The sequence below is a fragment of the Sciurus carolinensis genome, chromosome 9 (assembly GCF_902686445.1).
Source record: "Sciurus carolinensis chromosome 9, mSciCar1.2, whole genome shotgun sequence".
NCBI lineage: Eukaryota > Metazoa > Chordata > Mammalia > Rodentia > Sciuridae > Sciurus > Sciurus carolinensis.
The window spans coordinates 55,704,023-55,724,425 of NC_062221.1; the positions used below are offsets into that span (position 1 = coordinate 55,704,023).

Sequence of the window (20,403 nt, forward strand, 5' to 3'; positions counted from 1 at the left end):
GAGAGTGGCTTTAGGACATCTTGAATAGCACTCTGGTTTTGTTTGCTTGTTTGTTTTTGTGGTGCTGAGGATCGAACCTGGGCCTCTTGCCTAGGGAAGCATCTACCACTGAGCCACAGCCCAGGCATAGAATAACACTCTGAATTGCTATCATTTTTGTCATCAGTGGTCATGATATCTGGCTATTTGTTTCTCTTTGGTTAACAAACAACTAGATTAGTAGAAGGAGTTAGGTTGAGGGAAGAACATTTGTCCTCACTCTGCCACCACTTGGTTGTTAGTTTGAGCAAATCAGCAATTTGAGATTTGATTCTCATGTAAAACAAGTGGGTGAACTGTATGAATGTCCTGCTTTTTCTTGCTCTCTTAAATATCAAACTGCATGTGATTATTGTGATTAGACTCATTCCCAGTGCCTGTGGGATAGGTCCACTTCACACTCACCCTTACCCTGTTAGAAATGGGAAGAGATTGTGAAACAAAAGTGTTTTTCTGGGGCTGGAGTTGTGGCTCAGTGGTGGAGCGCTCGTCTGGCATGTGTGAGGCCCTGGGTTCAATATTCAGCACTATATATGAATAAATAAAAGATCCATTGACAACTAAAAGATATATTTTTTAAAAAAGTGTTTTTCTAATGTTTTGTGTATGTACCCCTTGCAATATGTCATCAGGCATCAAAAACTGAAAAAAAAAAAAAAAACCAAAATATAAAAAACAGAAATTTACCAGGAATTAATATGAAGTCCTGAAGTTTGATTTTTAAAAATGAATGTACAAATAGACATTTGACTGAAATTCACATCTACATTTGGGGACTTGCATAATTTCCAATTTGTTGTAAGCCAATAGCCTAATGAATGTCTGTACAACTAGGATAGCCTGGAGTCCCAGTGGCAAAGCAGACTGGAAATAACTGCTGAGGCAGTGGCCAGTCAGATAGTATGAAGTCAGCAGTCTCAGAAGAGATGAAACCCAACAAGGTCGAAAAGGTCAAAGACAAGAGACAGCCCAAGGTTGTGACTGGTAACAGTGAGAAAACTAAATGAGGACATCTGTAATGTCGAAGCGTAGAAATGAGTACAAAGAAACAGGATGGGGAGGATGAGGTAGGGAGAATGGGGGCCGCTTCAGCAAACATCTACTGCTGTAACAAAGGCTTCCAGCTTTTCTCTCTTTTTTCTTTTTCTTCCAACCTTATAGTCCCAGGCAGCTTCCCAAAGCCTAGAGTTCATGCCCTGGAATTTAAATTCCTCTTAACCTGACCTCTTCCAGTTAAAGTGATCTCTCTAATGTGTTTAATAGAAGAATCACCTGCATTGTATCCAACACTCTCAGCCTGCGTGTGAGGCGAGTTCCCTTTATTGTACCCTGCTCCTCAACCTTGGCTGCTATTTCATTATTTCTGGGTCATCTGCCTTCTCACACATGCCCTGGTCATTCCTGCTTCCCTGCCTCTGCTGATGCTTATTCCGTCCTGATTTCCTTCCCTTTATCATATCTGGTCTTCAGAGGTTCATTTATCCTGTGGTAGCTACTTCCGCCCCCATTATCCTCCCCCTGTATAACAGAATATGGTTCATTCATCCTGGGGAGGGGCGAACAATCCCCTTAATGTAATTATTAACTCCTTAAGTAGTTTGTGAACTTTAAAAGGTTCACAAACTAGAAAAGTTTTCTAGAGACTGCATGGTATAGAAGAGAGTGGGATTAGGAAAAATAATCTGATTTTCAGTGTGACCTTCATTTCGCATATACCTCTTACCAGAATTAATTTCTCTCTGTGAAAAATGGGGATTTATGATTCCATGCTCTGAGTTCCTTACACAGGTAATCAAAAGTTTATATCCAATGACTACAGGTAACCTCAGTTTTTAACCTATTAAGAACTCTAATAAAGTGAAGGATTATCATAAGTTCCATCATGTTATTTTAAAAAGGCAAAGGGATTTGGGAATCTGAATTTTGAGCTAGATTTAATTCCTGCTCCACTACTTAATATATTGCCTTTTAAAAATTTTCTTACTTCTCTTGCAAAATGAGAATGACACTAACAAGGATTATGGTGATAGAGCTGGCTTATATACCAGTTTGTAGGAGTCAATTGTCAAATATTTAGAAACTTTGTAAGCAAGATGTTAAACCACTATTAGCTTGAAATCTGCTATGGTGGGAGTATTTATACTGGGGAAATAAGCAAACCCTACAAATCAGATGCTTATTGTTTTGGAGAGTTGATTTACCAGTACATAGTTGATAGTACAAACAGTGCTGTGTAAATTATAAAGCACTATCATTAAAATTAGTGATGATGCTAGACCTGGTGGTGCACACCTGTAATCCCAGAGACTTGGGAAGCTGAGGCAGAAGGATTACAAATTCCAGGGCAACCTCAGTAATTTAGTGAGATCATATCTCAAAATAAATTTTAAAAAATATTAAATCTGGGAATGTAGCTCAGTGGCATCCCAGGTTCAGTCCTCAGTAATGAAGATAGTAATGGTAATGATAATGTTCTGTGTCCACAGAACCTAACCTAATGCCCAGCACTGCTCCTGGTACATTTAATAAATACATCTTTAACTTATACTATTTAGAAACTTCTGCACCTGAGCTAAATGATCCCTCATTTTTACCTCTTTTCAAATTCTTCTCTACAAAGTTTATTTTTCAAGTGAGAAAACATAAATAAAAATCTAGTTTAGTGCACGACACACAGTGGACCTTAAATTCTCTACTTCCTTAACTAAGCTAATTATCTCCTTATTAAACCTTCCTTTCTTCTGGTATTTCATGTCTCAGTTATTGAGACTGTCCCTCTGTCCATATCCCAAATAAATTACTTGAAAAGCCTTCCCCTCTCCCCTTTTCTCCATTTCCATGTCTATGATCGATGCTTAAACCTTAACCAAGACAACCTCTTAAATCTATCCTGTTCTCTTTGTTGCCATTGCTACTGCCTTGGTTAGGTTCATCATCATTTTTTCTTGAACTCTACCTCCTAACTGATCCTTTAGCCTTTCCCTTCAATCCAACTTCCACTTCTGTAGATGTGATCTTAATTTACAAACTTGACCAAATCCCTCCCTTACTCAAAACTCATTGATGGCTCTCTGTTGTCTGAAGGATAAAATCTAAGAGGTATATAGCTTGTCACACAGCTCCATCATAGTCAGACCTTTGCCTGTCTTTTTTAAGAGTTGTCTCTTACTATTTTACCAGTCTTTCATTCCTAAAGACTCCTATTAATCCTTCAAGACCCAATCCAAAGCTTCTTCCATGACATCTCTAAATGTATTCCGTATATTTTCTGAGCTCCCATGGCACCTTGTGCACACATTTATACCATGTCTAACCATGTGACTGTTGTTATTGGTCTTTCCCTCTAGGTTGTAAGCTCCAAACAGTAGGAACTAGGACCATTTGTTAATGCCTGACACGTTGTGTAGCATATAATAGGAGCTCATGAAATGTTTGAACAGATGAGAGTATAGAAGATAGGATATTTTCATTGGTTCACAAACACAAGTTATTCATACATTATAGAAGTGAAAAAAGGCTTAAAAAATTAAAGGATCTCAATAATGAGGAGAGAAAATAATAAAACAGGGATGGTCTATTTTTATCCATGTTCCCCATTATAGGATACTACGGCTCAGGATACAATCCAGAACTCCTTTCGGTCTAGCCCCTGTCTGTCCTTCGAGATTTTCTCTGTGCATTTATAAGTAGCCTACATTCCAGCCACTCCGAATTTCTCGTCTATCCCAGAGTCTCTCATGCTTTCATGTTTTCATGCTGTAATTCATGCTTTGGCCGGTACCAGTGATGCCTTCTCTCTCTACACCTGACGAATTCCTACGCTTTCTTCAAATGAAACAAAAGTTACCACTTTTAAGTACTTTTAGCTGAAACTATCCCTCCCTCTTCTGTGTTCTTAGAGCACTTCATTCATGATAAGCACTGCAGTGTCAACCTTTGCCAGTCTGTCTTTTGACTTCTGTAAAGTCAAGTGGTCTTTATACTCTGGCCTTTAGCACATTCTAGGTGCCTAATACAGAATAAAGGAACAAATGGATATCATACAGGGAAAGGCAATGAAAGTACATTTCTGATAAAATGTACTTTGAATAATTTTTTAAATTAAATATATACATACACACATATGTACAGGGTGTGTGTGTGTGTGTGTGTGTGTGTGTGTGTCGCTGGAGTGTGTGTGTGTGTGTGTGTGTGTGTGTGTGTTTGTGTGTGTGTGTGTCTCGCTGGAGATTGACCCAGACCCTCACATGAAAATTTTAAATCTATTTTTAGTTAACATGTAAAAGTTGCACATATTCATGGGGTACCATGTGATGTTTTAATACATGTATACATTGTATAACATTCAAACCAGGGTAAGCATATCTGTTTGCCCAAACATTTATCCTTTTTTTGTGATAAAAACATTCCAAATCCTTTCTTTTAGTTTGTTGGAAATAGAGAAGATGTTATCATTACTTGTAGTCACTCTGCTGTCTGTGGAATAGAACCCCAGAACTTATTTCTCCCTTCTAACTGTAACTTAGTAACTTATTGACTAACCTTTCTCCATTTTTTTCTCCCCTATACTTGCTCTGGTAACTAGTATTCTATTTTCAACTTCTATGAGAGCAACTGCATTAGACTCCACATGTGAACGAGTTCACATGGCACTTCTTTTTCTGTGCCCGACTTATTTCACTTAACATAATGTTTGCTAGTTGCATCCATGTTGTCCCAAATGACAGGATTTCATCTTTTTCACAGCAGAATAATATTCCATCATGCAAATGTACTTTATTTATTCATTCATCCATTGATGGATGCTTTGATCTTATTAATAGTGCTGCAATGGTAACGGGAGCGCAGAAGTTTCTTCAACATACTGCTTCCATTTCCTTTGGATAAATAATCAGTAGTGGTACTGCTGGATCAAATGGTAATTCTAATTTTAATTTTTGGAGAATCTGCCATACCGTTTTTCATAATGGCTGTTCTTATTTACATTCCACCAACAGTTATAAGGGTTCCCTTTTTTCCACATCCTTGCCAGCACTTATCTTTTGAGGAATGGCCATTCTAACTAGAGTAAGGTGTTATCTCCTTGTGGTTTTGATTTGCACTTCCCTGATGATTAGTTAGTCAAGCATTTTTCCATATATCTGTTGGCCCCTTGCCTGTCTTCTTTGGAGAAATATCTATTTAGGTCTGTTGCCCATTTTTTAATCATATTATTTCTTTTTATCCTATTAAGTTGACTTTCTTATCTGTTATGGATATTAACCCCTTGTCAGATGTATAGTTTGCAAATATTTTCTCTCGTTCTGGAGGTTGTCTCTTCATGCTGTTGAGTTATTTTCTTTGCTGTATTTTTAGTTTAAATTCCATTCATGTATTTTTCATGTGTTTCCTGTGCAAAAAAATGGGGGGTCTTATCCTGTTTTGAACAGATTTAAGAATAATGTTACATATCTTGCTGATCTAGAACAAATCTGTGTTTCAAAGGTTAGGTTGCCCCAAGGAAATACTGCTCATGGACAGATCAGAAGCAAAGAACATGTTTAAAGAGCTGGGGCTTAATTGTGTTGCTCCAGATTTGGTACAGTACAATAAAAACATTTATATCTCAGGAATTTGTCTTGTCATACACAGAAGATATTTATCTACATGATCTAATGAATGCCTTAGAAAGTAAAGCAGCACCCCAGTAGATAAGACCCTAAAAAGCAAGGAGAAAAACTTAGTTGTAATTTATAATAACATAAGTTATAATAATGTAAGTACATATATACTGATTTCCCTTGTAGAAAAGAAAGTCATTTTATCTGATTAAAGAGATAGCAGAGTTAGGGGCCGTGGTGCATGCCTATAATCCCAATGAGTCTGGAGCCTGAGGAAGGAGGATCACAAGTTTGAAGCCAGCCTGGGCAATTTAGTAAGACCCTACCTCAAAATAAAAAATAAAAAGGACTGGGGGTGTAGCTCAGTGATAGAGCATCCCTGGATTCAATCCCCAGTATGCCAGGGGTGTGGGGGGAATAATAGTTATTAATATGGAATGCTTGGAATACCTTGAAAATCACAATGCTATAAACTGCTCCCAAATCTAACCAATTAACTATTGTCAATTCTTTGGATGAATCATTCTGGTCTTTTGTGTGTGTGTTTGTGTAACCTTTTAAATAAAATTTCTGAGATATATATTGTTCTAACCCTTTTATATGATATGTCATGAACATTTTTTATGTTAGCATTTAATCTTTCACAACATAATTTTTCATTGCTGCACAGTTTGGATCAAGTGGAATCAACCACAATTTAATCCTCCTGATCGTTTCAATGTTTTTATTATATAAACAGGTGTAGTAGCAAGGACACTAAAGAAACAGTGATCTCGTGTCCTCCTTTTGTTTTTCCAGGTTTTGGAGACCTCTTCTGCATCACACCTCTATTCTAATAATCCTCTGAGTGTCATCTCAGGACCTTGGTCACACTCATGGCACGATGGCCAACCCTCAGGAGCACCTGAGCTGCTCCTCTTCTCCACATTTACCCTTGAGTGAAAACAAAACCTTCAGTGGACTGCAGGATGAGCTTGCAGCTATGGGGAACCACCCTCCACCCAAGCTCCTTGAGGACCAGCAGGAAAGGGGGGTTGTGCGAACAGAGCTAATTGAGAACATGAACAGCCCTGTCACCACAACAGTGTTGACCAGTGTGAGTGAGGATTCCAGGGACCAGTTTGAGAACAGTGTTCTTCAGCTAAGGGAACAAGATGAATCAGAGATGGCTGTGTCTCATGGGAACAGTGGCACTGTGGATGGGGAGAACACGAGTGGAACTGAAGACATCAAGATTCAGTTCAGCAGGTCGGGCAGCGGCAGTGGGGGGTTTCTTGAAGGCCTGTTTGGATGCTTAAGGCCTGTATGGAACATCATTGGGAAGGCCTACTCCACTGATTACAAATTGCAGCAGCAAGGTAAGAAAGATAGAATGTGGACTTGGAGAATATTTCTGGCATAAGTGCACCGTCACCACCACCACTAAACACTAGATAACCTTTGACGTTTAGGTAAGTTAAAGAAGTAGGTCAGATGACTAACTACCCCGTCAGTTTCCTATAGACCTTCTGAATGGACCGGATGCACATTTGGTGTGTCTTTTTTGGTCAGAACCCATCTTTTGTGGTTATCCTGTCTAGTAGTGTCCAAAGTAGAGAACATACAACACAATACATGAGTTTATAAGAAGAAAATATTAGAACTCCTCTTTATCTCATCTTTTAAAATTTCTATTTTCATGCATGTCTTCAGGTATATTTGATATTTTAATATAGTTGTATAGATATAAAATTTTTAAATAAATTGCTTAGTGAGTGCATGTTTAAGCATTTTTTTTTTACTGATAGTATTTATAATTTCAAAAGGTCTGATGGCCAGAGTTTGGCACAGTGGCATGAGTCTATAGTCCCAACTACTCAGCGGCTGAGGTGGGAGGATCACTTGAGTCCAGGAGTTCAAGAACAGGCTGAACAACATAGCAAGACCCCATCTCAAAAGAAAAGAAAAAACACCTGATGGTCATTGGGCTAATTCATAACCAGATGGAAGTCACTGGCAATGTCCTTGAGGATCACAGGACTGCCTTAGAGTATAGTAAGAAGGAATAATTAGTTATAGTAAAGGCATAGAAAGCTCATGTTTTGATGAAAGAACCAAACTATCTAACCAATCTTGAGAAGAATATTATTCTAGATCCCACAGTTTTTTAAATAGTGAGTTTTTAGCTCCCAATATTGTATAACATTTATATCCATATATTAGAATTCAAGTATTGTACTTTCGAAGTAGAGGGAACACATGGCCCTGGTGTCCTTTATAACCTAACTTTATTCTCTAAAAGGACTTTTAACCAATAACAAAAGCAACACATGTATGAAATTTGAAAAATAAAGGTAATTTCCCTAAAAAGTGCTAAAATAATCTATGATCCTTAGTCTCTTCAGAATAACAACCATTAATGGTTTAAGAATATACTATGTTGGACTTAGTGGTAGAACACCTGCCCTGCATGAGCAAGGCCCTAGGTTCTAACCTCAGTGCTGCAAAAAAAAAAAAAAAAAAAAAAAAAAAAATCAACATATGTGTTGCCTGTGCATGTGTGCATGTGTGTATACTTTTTAAAATGGAGTCATACTATTTGTAACACGTTTTTCATTCCATATTATGAACATTGTCCACTTCTTAAATATAATTTTTAGCATCATTTTTAAATTGTCCAAATGTGCCAACATTTATGTAAGGGATCTATTGCTCGAGTCTGAATTTGCTTTTATTTTTAGTGATTATAAGCTACATTGCAATGAACATTGTCTATTACTTTATTTTTGCACATATCTTTGATTGATTCTTAGTATAAATTCCTAGAACAGCAATCATTGAATCCAACAGCTTTGTTGTTTTTAAGGTTTTTTTTTTTTTTTATACATATCCTATGGCCTTATTTAAATGATTCTTTACATTCCACTCTCAGCTGCCTTCCATGATTTTTAGGTTTCAAGGAAATTAAAGTTGTTCCTTATTACACAAAGTTTGGAGAGTCCTGTGTTAAGCAGTGCTAAATAGCAATATGGATTAAAAATTGGAAATAAGGGCCAGGTGCAGTGGCACACACCAGTAATTGCAGTGACTCCAGAGGCTGAGGCTGGAGAATACCAACTACAAAGCCAGCCTCAGCAATTTAGCAAGGCCTTATCCCAAAATAAAAAATAAAAAAGGCTGAAGAGGTCGCTCAGTGGTTAAGCACCCTTGTGTTCAATGCCTCATACCAAAGAAAAAAAAATTGGAAACAAGGATAAGCACAAACAGAAAATAAAAATTACTTGTCATCCCACAACCCACCCACCCATCCTTCCTTCCTTCCTCTTTCTTCCTTCCTTCTTCCTCTCTCTCTTTCTCTCTCTCTCTCTCTCTCTCCTTTCTTTCTGTTTTTGTGGTACTCAGACTTAAACCCAGGGCCTTCACATGCTAGACAAGTGCTCTACCACTCATATGTCCCCATCTGTCCATAATCCATTATTAATAACCATATTTTATTTATCATTTTAAAAAGTTCCTTGTTCCCTGCTTAGACATAAAACCTGCTAATATCCACTTATGTAAAAAATGATATTTGGTTTTGAGGGTTTTCTTTTGTCCATTCTTGTTCTTATTTTGGTGGTAATTGGACATCTCAGTATCCAAACACATGACTGAAAAGGTTCAGACTCATAAAAAGGGGCAACAAACATATCCTGTGTGCTTGCTAAATAGAGCCTTTTAATTTTTTTAGTTCTACAAACTTGAGTTCAATTTTGTGTTCCAATCAATTATGTGATTTTCAGGAAAGATTAAGAAACAGACCTGGTCAGCATTAAGATTCTTAACATGGTATAGCAGATGCCTAACTCTTCAGCAAATTGCAAAGAGTTAGTTAGGCACTGAGGGCTAGTGTTGCTGTAGGCTTCAAGAGAGATTTACCAGCCAGAAACTGAATGTAGTGTTCCCTTCTCATCTCTGGGATCAGGGAGCTAATCTTTAATCCTACATTGCAATCAACCATAGAATAACACATGTAACAGATGTGTCCCCCTACTCTTGGTATTTAGGAGAAAATGTCACTAGATTTAAAAAAATTTTAATGATGTCCTCATCTCCCTTTTAAGTATTTTCATAATAAAACCCAAGTAAGGTAATATGTGTTATTGAAATCTTTTGTTGACAAATAGTTTCCAGTCTTAAAGCAGGTATTGTCATGGCCCTATCTGAATAAACAAAAGAAAACGTTTGCCTTAAAGTGGGTGATATGAGGGTTTTCCTCAGTACTAGGAGTCATAGTGGATGTTGGAATTAAGTTGTTACTGTGATCAATAAGAGAGAGAGAAAGAATTGTGTGTGTGTGTGTGTGTGTGTGTGTGTGTGTAAGAGAGAGAGAGAGAGACAGAGACAGAGAGAGAGAGAGACAGAGAAAGAACGAGAGAGAGAGACAGAGAGAAAGAGAGAAAGGGAGGGAGAGAGAGAAGCTGGGGAAGGGTACCAATGAGACAGATATAAGAGCAGCAAAAATTCTGGAACTAACCCTATAGAGAATATAGCCAGTTTTCTCTTACAATGAGGTTAATTATCTTGCCTGACTGTTATCCAGTTATCCAAATTTGAATGTCCTTCCTTATTACTTTCTCTTTTCTGCTACTTTCCCATTCCTTGGCTTTCTTCTAGATAACCAACAGGGACCAAAGGATGAAGCAGACAGGACTAAATTCACAATAATTAGTTTTACTTCTGGTAATTAGTTCCAACAAAAAGATTGATGGATACATGGTTGAAGTATTGCTTTCTTTATTTTACACTCTTTCTTAAATGGCCAGTGCTATCCCTTTTATTTTTCCATGGATAATTAAGACTTGACTGAACATAGCTGAACAGCACAGGCATGAGCTACCTTTGGAAGAAGAGCATTTTATCCTTTAAACAGTTTTATACCATAAACAGTTGATTAAGTGCCAAATAATTTTGCCACTTTCATTTTAATAATTTACTTATTACTCACTTTATAAAAATACTAAATACTAGGTATTATTTCTAAAAATATAGCAATTACAATGTAAGCATCATAAAAAATTAAAAGGAAAGGCTAATTTAATTAATTATTTAATTGAATTATTTTGGAATTACTAAATAGCAGTACAGATAAAAGTTATGTTTGCCTTCACACCTCATTACCAAAATAAACTGCAGAAGAATATAAAGGCTAAAGTTTTTAAAATAGCTTTTAGTAGATAGACTACATTGCCTACAATGGAAAAGGTTACAAAGTAAATATTAAACTATATTATTTTGTTTTTAAAAATAGTAAAATTAGCTGGGCATGGTGGCACTTTCCTGAAATTCCAGCTACTCAAGAAGCTGAGGCAGGAGGATCATAAGTTTAAGGCCAGTCTCAGCAACTTAGTGAGACCGTCTCAAAATTTAAAAAAAAAATTTTTAAGGGTTCAGGATTTAGTTCAATGGTAGTACACTTGCCTAGTATTCATAAGGCCTAGATTCAATCCCTAGTACTACAAAATATAAAAAATAAAATTAGAATAAAAAGGCTTATGAAAATATTCTCTCCATGTTATCAAAAAAATATTTAGAGAACTTCTTCAAATTTATGAGACCGACCCTGTCTGGATCCTGATTAGATAAATGAATAATTCATACAAGGCAGATATGCATATTAAACAAATATGAGGAAAATGTTTTTATATTTGACAATTAAACTAGTTCAAACTTATAAAACACTGTTTTATACCTAATTAGATTAAAACAAAAAATAATTGACAATATTGCTGGCCAAAGTTGTGGTGAAACCAACAGATTCAGATGTCGCTACTATCTCAGCAAAGCTAGCAAAATCCTTTTGGACAGCAGTTGGGAATGTACGTATTCCAAGAATGAGGAAGATATTCGTACTTTTTAACCTAAGGATTGAATCTAAGGAAACAATGTAGAGAGAAAGTATCAAGTTTAAATTAGCAAGACAGAAAGATGAAGACATGCATGAGAAAAGGCAAGAGGATACAGTCAACTATTCAAATTTACAGTGAAAACAGTAAGTAGATGAAGAATATGTAATACATGAATTAGTAGAAAAATACATATCACATACAACTTTTACACAGCTATAAATATAAACAAAAACTAGAAGGAAGATAACAGTAAATGTAAGATGGAATTTCAGATAAAGTGTTTTTCTGATTTTATAATTTTTTCTAATGTTTCTAATATTTAATAGTAAATAAATTGAGTAAACAGTAAATAAAGATTGAGTAAATTATACCAGTGTATCTTTTTTTTTTTTAAATACTACATTGGTCTAATTTAGCAGCTATATTAATAGTTAGGTTAATGGCACATTTATAAAGTGGTTTAAAGACATATTGCCCAATTATGTTCTCACCCCAGGATCCAGCAATTGTACCATTTTTAGGCTCCAGAATGGTCAAAAAGACAGTGTGTGAGTTCTTCACTGGACCCCAATGAGGAGCATTCTCTTTCAGTATGCCATGGGTATCTGTGTACTGTGCGTGTTACATGAGTAAACCTACAGGGATGGAAGTGAGATTGCATGAGCCATGTAACAGTTGTCATAGAAGCCCTAAAGATATTTGATAGTCAAGGATACAGCTTGCTGTCTCCTCCCAAATCTCATTTGTTCCTTTGATGATTTCATATTTGTGCACAATTTGAATTTTAGAGAGATTTGTGTTTTTTTGTTTGTTTGTTTTTGCCGTACTGGGGATCGAACTCAGGGCCTTGTGCTTGCAAGGCAAGCACTCTGCCAGCTGAGCTGTCTCACCAGCCCTAGATTTGTGTTTCTATAGCCTCTATTCATTTTCGATAGGGCAGAAACCTTTAATACTGCTTTTGTCTTGAGAATGCGATGAATGCCCATGCTGTGTACCACCTCCACTGTAATCTATTTCCACTTTACATCGTTATATTATGAAGGTCAAGTTTTAGCCATTGTAATGAGAAACCACATTTTATCAAGAATCTAAAGAATTTCTTTTAAGATCAAGAAAATTAAAGAAGAGGGAAGTACAGCTTGCTTCTAGATACTCATGAATTCTTTCTGTTCTTGCTTCATCAACATAGTAGACAGTAAGTTGATTTGCTTTCAAGGTCAGATTATCTTCAAATCTAACTCAACACTACTCTGCTTTGTCTTCTGCAAACAGTAGCCTGTTAGTGACCAATCGAGAATCTCCCATAGTCTTTAATATTGCCATCTGTCTTTTCCTTTCTCCATAGAGCTCCTAGGTCTTTGATGTTTATTTCTGTCCTGTGATTATCAATCCCATGGTAAGAAGGAGAACAAGAAGGAGGACCAATAGTAGATTATGTTCCAAGTTTAATGAGATTAAAATAACATATTGATTGAATTTTAGGTGCTTTATTTAAAATAGCATTTTATTCATTATAAAAGTGGCATAAACATATGGTAAAAAAAAAAAAGGATACAGAAAAGGATAAACAAATATAATGTGAATCACCAATAATACCACTACTTAGAAACCACCCATTACATTTTTGTGCAAAAATATTAAACTGTGAGGAAAAAAGTAACTTAAATACTGCAGTTATATGGCATCATGACTAATGATAAATGGCCCTCTTGATTAGTTCATGAAAGGCAATGTGGTATAGTGAAGAAAACACTGTGCCTGGAATTGACCAGTTCTGAGGTTCTTGGCCCCGTTCTGCCACTTGCCAGTCATGTGTCTTTGGGTAATGCAACCATCCCATGCCTTAGTTTCTTATCTTTCAATACTATAATAATTCCAGACTTGTAGAGTTGTTGTAAGGATTGAATATACAATATATAGAAAGCACTATACTAGTGTCCAATAAATAGTGCCACGTAAGTACTCAACAAAAGGTAAATAGTAATTAAGTATTATACATAATTAGATTCTTAAAACAGTGTCATTGAAAATGTATTCAGCAAGATTTGTTGAGCAACTTCACTAGAGATTCAAAGAGGAATAAAATCACACCTATAATGGGCAATGAGTAGGGACTGTGATGCAGAGATAGATAGAAAAGTTGACCAAACATACAAGCTTAAGGTAAGAAGGTAGGGTTGGAGAAGTATCGGGACATGCTTTGCTTGAAAGATATTATATTGGAGATCTCTAATCTGTTCAATTTTCAATGGTTAAAAACTAATGCGAACATATATATAATCTATAATAATTGTGTGTGTGTGTGTGTGTGTGTGTGTGTGTGTGTGTTTGAAATACCAAGATCCATAGAAAGGCTGTCTTTCACTGGGAGTCAGAGAGTAGGAATTCCAGTGATGGTGATATTGGTACCTTCACAATGGCCTCGTAGAATGGTCCCTAGCAGATTTTAAGATCTCTTCAAGTTTTTCTCACTTATGTGCCTAGATACTTGGGAAGTGCCATTTGAGGAGATCTCAGAGCTGCAGTGGCTGGGTAGTGGAGCCCAGGGAGCTGTCTTCTTGGGCAAATTCCGAGCAGAGGAAGTGGCCATCAAGAAAGTGAGAGAACAGAATGAGACGGATATCAAGCACTTGAGGAAGTTGAAGCACCCTAACATCATCGCATTCAAGTAGGTCAAGGCTTTATCTTTTTTTTTTTTAAGAAATAGAGAAGAAATAGAGATATTTTATTCCTCTCAATATGTATGCTTAGGTTCTTACTTTGAAAGACATTTCAAAATCACTGGATAGACTTAGCACTCTGCTAGATTGATTGGAAGGATACTAAAGAACTATTAAATCTTGAGTCATGTCCTGAAACATCTTTTAATCTAAAGGTTCATTTTCCACAAGCATGCACTGCCTGCTAGAGACGCACATGGGGCAGGGAGAAAGGAAGTGGGTTTCTACCAAGCTGTCAGTTCTGCAACAACCCCATTTATCAATGGGATGACAGATCACTTCAAAATAACCTGAACATTCTAAAATTCTGTTAATTTTTTTTACAAAGCCAATGTCTGAAGTGTTCAGAGAATATTCAATCCTTGTGTAATAGATATTTACTAGTTTCTGTTAGCATCCCTTCTTTAAAAAGAATTTTAGATGTAATAGACCTTTATTTTATTCATTTATTTATATGTGGTGCTGAGAATCGAACCCAGTACCTCACACATGCTAGGCAAATGCTCTACCACTGAGCCACAACCCTAGCCCCTGGCATTCCTTTTTCATATTGACTTATAATAACAGGTACTCTCAGAACATAATCTCAGGTTTTGCTAGATCCCTTTTCTATCAATGCAAAACAATTTTCTAAATCTAGTGATAATGGAGTTACTGATGATACTTAAGTTTATGTTATATGTGTGTGAGCATATCTTTCTAGTCTAGACCATCATTTCTTAATATCAGCTGGAATCCCTAACAGAAGGAGAGAGTCAAAGGGAATTTTGTGGAGGTCACCAAACTTGGAAGTGCTAAGCTGTGAATATATTTTAACCTCTTCTGCCTGTACCTTTTCCTGGGGTTCCCTCTCTCGCCAGCCTTTACACTTTGCCATAGGATTGAAAAAATGAATGCTAAGTGGTTTTAGGTAAGATGAAAGCTTAGAAATTAGAGATTCTGGCATATTTTATATATATTTTTTCTTCCTAAAATAGTATAACCAACAAGGGTATAGCTAAAAGTGAAATAACTTACATATCCTTTACTAGGAGCATCTTTCCCAGCAACCTTAAGAGAGATCTTTTCACTATAAAACTCATGTTACAAAGCTAAAAATGTCATGTGATGAGTTTTAACTGAAATCACACCCACAAAGAAAGGAATAGAAGTCTTTGGTACAGGTTTTATAGAATGGGTTTTAATGAGTACTTAGGTTAAGTTTTGATTCCTTTGTAAGACTCTGTGGAAAGGGAAAGATGTGAAAAAGAGGAAAAGCATTCCACTGGATTACTCAGAGACTGAAGGAAGCATTTGGATTGATTTCCTCGTGCAAGGACCATTCATGCAGAGTACATGATGGCGAGCTCCAATCTCTGTCATAATTCCATCCTTGATTGCCCTAGTGGATCTAGAACATATGACTAAAGTTGAATGCTATAGAGACCAAATATAATTTTTCCAAAGATGATATATTTCAAAAGATAACTGGAGAATTATTTTAAGCAATTAATAGAGACCCCCCCTCTTTTCTTCATTTTATTTCACTGAAATGATCAGACTTCCTCCATGCTGTGCCCCCCTAAATGGAAGAAAGGGCCAAGAACTCAGATAACAAGAACAGTGGGTTGAAACAAAGAATATTTGGTAAATGAGCATGACTTTTTGGTCTCCTGAAATGACCTAGGTTGTGTGTCCCAGGTAAGAGAGCTTTCTAAGGAGGATGCCCTAGGTAATGGAAGGTAGAAATGTATCCTTAAGAGGATGAAGGAACAAGAAGCTTTATTTTTCCTTCTATCCTCTTGTTTCTTCCGTCTTCCTCCCAGTCTTTTTCCCACCTCACCCTTCTGACCCTCCTACCCGTGTATGCAGTTTTCAGCGTTGTTGGGCGAGTTCTGCTGCACTAGTACCCAACTCTTTAAGCTGAAGATCCTCGATTGCCTTCACCTCTACATGGCAAACAATAGTGAGACTGTGTCCCTGGCCCATTACACCATGCATTTGGGGCATTGTGCAGTGTTATATTTGCAGCCATCTGTGCCATGTGTTGCTTGGCCAGTGAATCACATTCAGGACCGTCTGGAAGATATGAGGACACGATTAGATTTTAATACATCTCCCTGGATACCTATTTCTGTGCTTACAGCTTCTTTAAAAGTTAGTAAGAACCATGTATAGAAAGGGAAGTGCAAGATAAGAATACTATATATTTTTTCTTCCATTTTTTTCAGTAATCTTTTAAGAAAATCCAACCCGACTGTACCTAATAAATTCAGTGCCAGTGGAAGAAAAGGTAGCAATTAGAAGTGATTATAAAGCTGTTATTTATAGAAACTAAGAAACCTTGTCATAGTACAAGGCTGATGGAATGATTGCTTCTTATTCGTCAGTCAAGAGAGATGAAAAGTTAAAAACGTATCACTGTTAGACACTTGCTGTGTTTGTGTGACAATAAAGCATAGTCACACAGGATGAATAGGATGCTGAGTACCTTCAAACAAATATTGATCTTGATATTCTTAAGTATATTATATAATCCCTGCCCTATTCATTATTTCTCTACAATGATAATTAAATTATCTGTTTGTAGTTGCCATATGCTTGTGCTTATCTGAGCACTTTTTTTCTTTTTTCTTTTCTTTTTTTTTTTTTTTTTTTTGTGCTTTCTTAAAGGTAAAATAATAGAAACTTGGAAAAAAGTTTAAAATTTGTTCTTCTTAGATACACATGAAACTTGAAAAAGTTTACATTAAAAATCAAGATGAGAATTCTGAATAGCCTAGAAAATAATAGGAGAATAATAGGAGTAGTTTTGTGGCATTTGACAGGCACATTAAGGCAGGGAAAATGAAGACTAATTAAACTTCTTCATAACAAGAGCTTTGCATTATCAGCACCTCAAACAATGGCCTCTAAAGTCTTTCCTCACTCAGAGCAGCCCAAGAGATAGGACATGAATTGGTGGTTGGCTCAAGACTTTAAATGGATGTCATGTAGATAACACTCTGTTAACTTCTCTAGAAAGTTTCAAAGGGAGGTGTACATACCATTAAAAGGTGGAACACAAAGAATTGCAGATGATAATTTTTCTTCTTTTGTCTTAAGAACAAAACTATGAGGTAGATTTAGTATGATTATTACCACTTTTATGAGCTAATGGAATGAACATAGGAATTCCCAATATCCTTGTCTATACAGAAGTTAAAAAACTGAAATGGAGGCAGTACAGTATAGTAAGAGGAGTCAGGCTTTGAAGTTAGATTAAGTTTGAAACTGACCTCTGTCACTTATTAGTTATATGAACTAGTTGTGATTAAGACAAGTCACTCACTTTGAGCCTTACCTATGGAAGCGGAAGAGATAATATCTGTCTTCCAGTGGTTTGTAAGATAGATCTTAAATAAGACAAATTGTGTTGGATTATTAAATAAGACAAACATATAAACATGTCTGAAAAATATAAGATATTCTTTCCTGATGGCATCCTTCTTCCTACTCCATGCCTCTGTACATGATGCATGAAGGCTGTCTTCAGCTATGAATGTTGAGGTGAAGTCAAGAAATATTTATCAAGGACTTGCTCTGAACATCCAAGCCTTGTGGGAGAGAGAAAAGAATTCAAAGACCTTTCCCTTCAAGGAGTCTATAATCTCTATGAGCAGAGAAAAATTGCATGTAAAAAAATTCATGGCTGCTATATATTATAGGAACTTAGAGAAGGGAAAGATCTTTTGGATTGGAATAATAGGAAAAGGTTTCATGGAAGATGGAAATATACTCTGCATAAATATATAATATGTTACATAATGTTACTTTTATTCTAAACAAAAATGCTTTTCAGATTATATAAAACAAAAAATTGACTCATTAGTTATTTTGAATTTCAGTGATTTAAAATTCATTAAGTAATAATAAAAATAATTTGTTTGAATTCTCAGTCCCCTATATATAATACCCTCATTTTAATTTAAAATGCAGATATTTTTATTCTTAACAATCAAAGATATATTGCTATTCTTAAAAATCTAAAGTAACACAGTATCCAGCCTATATAGGCCTCAGAAAAGGGTGCTCTTTGTCCCAGAGTGGAATGGTTCCACATGAAACCACCAGACACAGCACAGCCTATAGTTATCTAGAGTGAAAAGAACAAAACAAAAATTGTCTATATGCATAATAGACAAACCTGTAGACTAGATAGATTTTAATGCTAAAGAATTAGGAAATATTAACTATATATATCTTTTAAATCAATTGGATAAAGAATTTGTCTTTATTGAATAGTCTTAAAATATAACTGTGTATGTATATGTATTTGTATGTCTGTGTGTATTTATGTACATGTTTGTTTTTCTTGGAAGGGGTGTTTGTACTCAGGCCCCATGTTATTGTATCATCATGGAATACTGTGCCCACGGACAACTTTATGAAGTCTTGCGAGCTGGCAGGAAGATCACACCTCGATTACTAGTAGACTGGTCCACAGGAATTGCAAGTGGAATGAATTATTTGCACCTCCATAAAATTATTCATCGTGATCTCAAATCACCTAAGTGAGTTTTGAAGCTAATTTTTCACCTATTTTGTTTTGTTTTGTTTTTTGAAATAAGGAATTTTTATCAGCTATAGTTGAAGTTTTCAGTCATCATACTTTGAGTTCAGATTAAAGTCAGCACGGTGGGTAATTCTATTTGCATATCTTTTGGATTATTGATGAGCTACTCACTTACCTATGTGGCAGATACATCCAGGTACCTGTTACTAGTTTCCCCTTTTTGTTATACAACTTTACAACAAAATTCATTATTATGTGAAGTATTCAGCTTCTATCATCTCTGATAATTAATGTCAAACTTCCCCTCCAGAAGGCTTGGTTTTTTTGTATTCCTACTGTTTTATATATATATTGATTGATTGTTTACAGTACTGGGGACTGAACCCAGGGGCATTCTTCCCCTGAGCTACATTCCCAGCTCTTTTTATTTTTACTTTGAAGCAGGATCTTGCCTAATTTCCCAGTCTGGCTCAAATTTCTGATACTCCTGCTTCATCATCCTGAGTAGCTGGGATTGCAGGTGTGCACCACTGCATCTGCTCCCCCCCCCAAAAAAAAAATTAAACCTGGTTTCAGAAATGTATATGATAGGGTAAAAATGGTTGATAATAAACAGGCAAAGAGAACATAAAAACATTAGTACCAAAATTTGTTCACAAAATGTATGCCATAAACCAGGTGCAAGGGCACACATCTATAAGCCCAGCTACTCTGAAGCCTGAGGTAAGAGGATTGCAAGTTTGAGATCAGCCTGAGCAACTTAGCAAGATCTTATGTCAAAATAAAAGATGGCTTGGGATGTAGTTCTGTGGAAAAGCACCCATGGTTCAATCCCCAATAGTACTAAAAAAAAAATTGTCTTATAAGATTATGTACAGTTGTTTGAGGAAGACTATAAATTTGGCATTGAGCTTCTGAGAGTATAAACAAAGGAAAAAATAAACCAGTACAAGTTACAAAGTGGCCGTAAGAAAAACTGTTACTTAAGTAAAGCAGAACTATTTCTATTAATCTCCGATTTCCAAGTGATTCCTTGGTAACCAATAATCCCTTAAGTGTTTATTCAATTCCCCAAAAAGGAATGGATAAAATAGCATATGTCTATTTAGCTCCAACTTTTAAACATTATTTTTTTTATTTCTCACCACATTTTGGTTTACAGAAGCAGAAAGACAATCTCTTTTCTTAAACATTTTTGCATGGTGCTTTATTAGTTTACAACATGTTTTATAGCCATTATCACATCTTTGACCCTGGCAAAAACTGTGTGTGATAGATGTGATAATATCATTATTCTTTTTTTATGTAAGAGAAAGTGGGCCTCAGCCCAAAATTATGGGAATAGGATTTGAATCTAGAACTTTTGAACCAGACTACAGCATCCTACCTCATTATGTGAAGATAAGGGATTTATAATGATTCCTGCCTCTTCTCTAATGGAAGATAAAATCGTCCTTGATTAAATAGTTAAGCAACTCTTTTTTATCACCATCATTCTCAACAATGTTTATTACAATGGTTAGTTCCCTGAACAAACTCCTTCCTTTCCTTGCAAATAAACACTACTATATAGTGTTTATTCCTTCTGTTCATATTCTTAATACAGTCTGTTGCCTCTGTCATCCCCTATATACACATAAAAT

The 20,403-nt window shown here is 36.0% G+C and overlaps 1 protein-coding gene across 4 annotated transcripts in view; it reads left to right on the forward strand.

The window, feature by feature from the left end:
* Map3k13 (mitogen-activated protein kinase kinase kinase 13) overlaps positions 1–20,403 on the forward strand; it is a 154,273-nt gene that overhangs the window by 90,088 nt on the left and 43,782 nt on the right. For all 4 annotated transcript variants that reach the window (XR_007110165.1, XM_047563794.1, XM_047563796.1 and 1 more), the window contains exons 2-4: positions 6,438–6,997; positions 13,991–14,174; positions 18,567–18,758. Coding sequence is in view for 3 of the 4 variants with exons in the window: in XM_047563794.1 (XP_047419750.1) it covers positions 6,523–6,997; positions 13,991–14,174; positions 18,567–18,758 (851 nt within the window). In the remaining variant the exon portion in view is untranslated. The remainder of the gene's footprint in view (positions 1–6,437; positions 6,998–13,990; positions 14,175–18,566; positions 18,759–20,403) is intronic.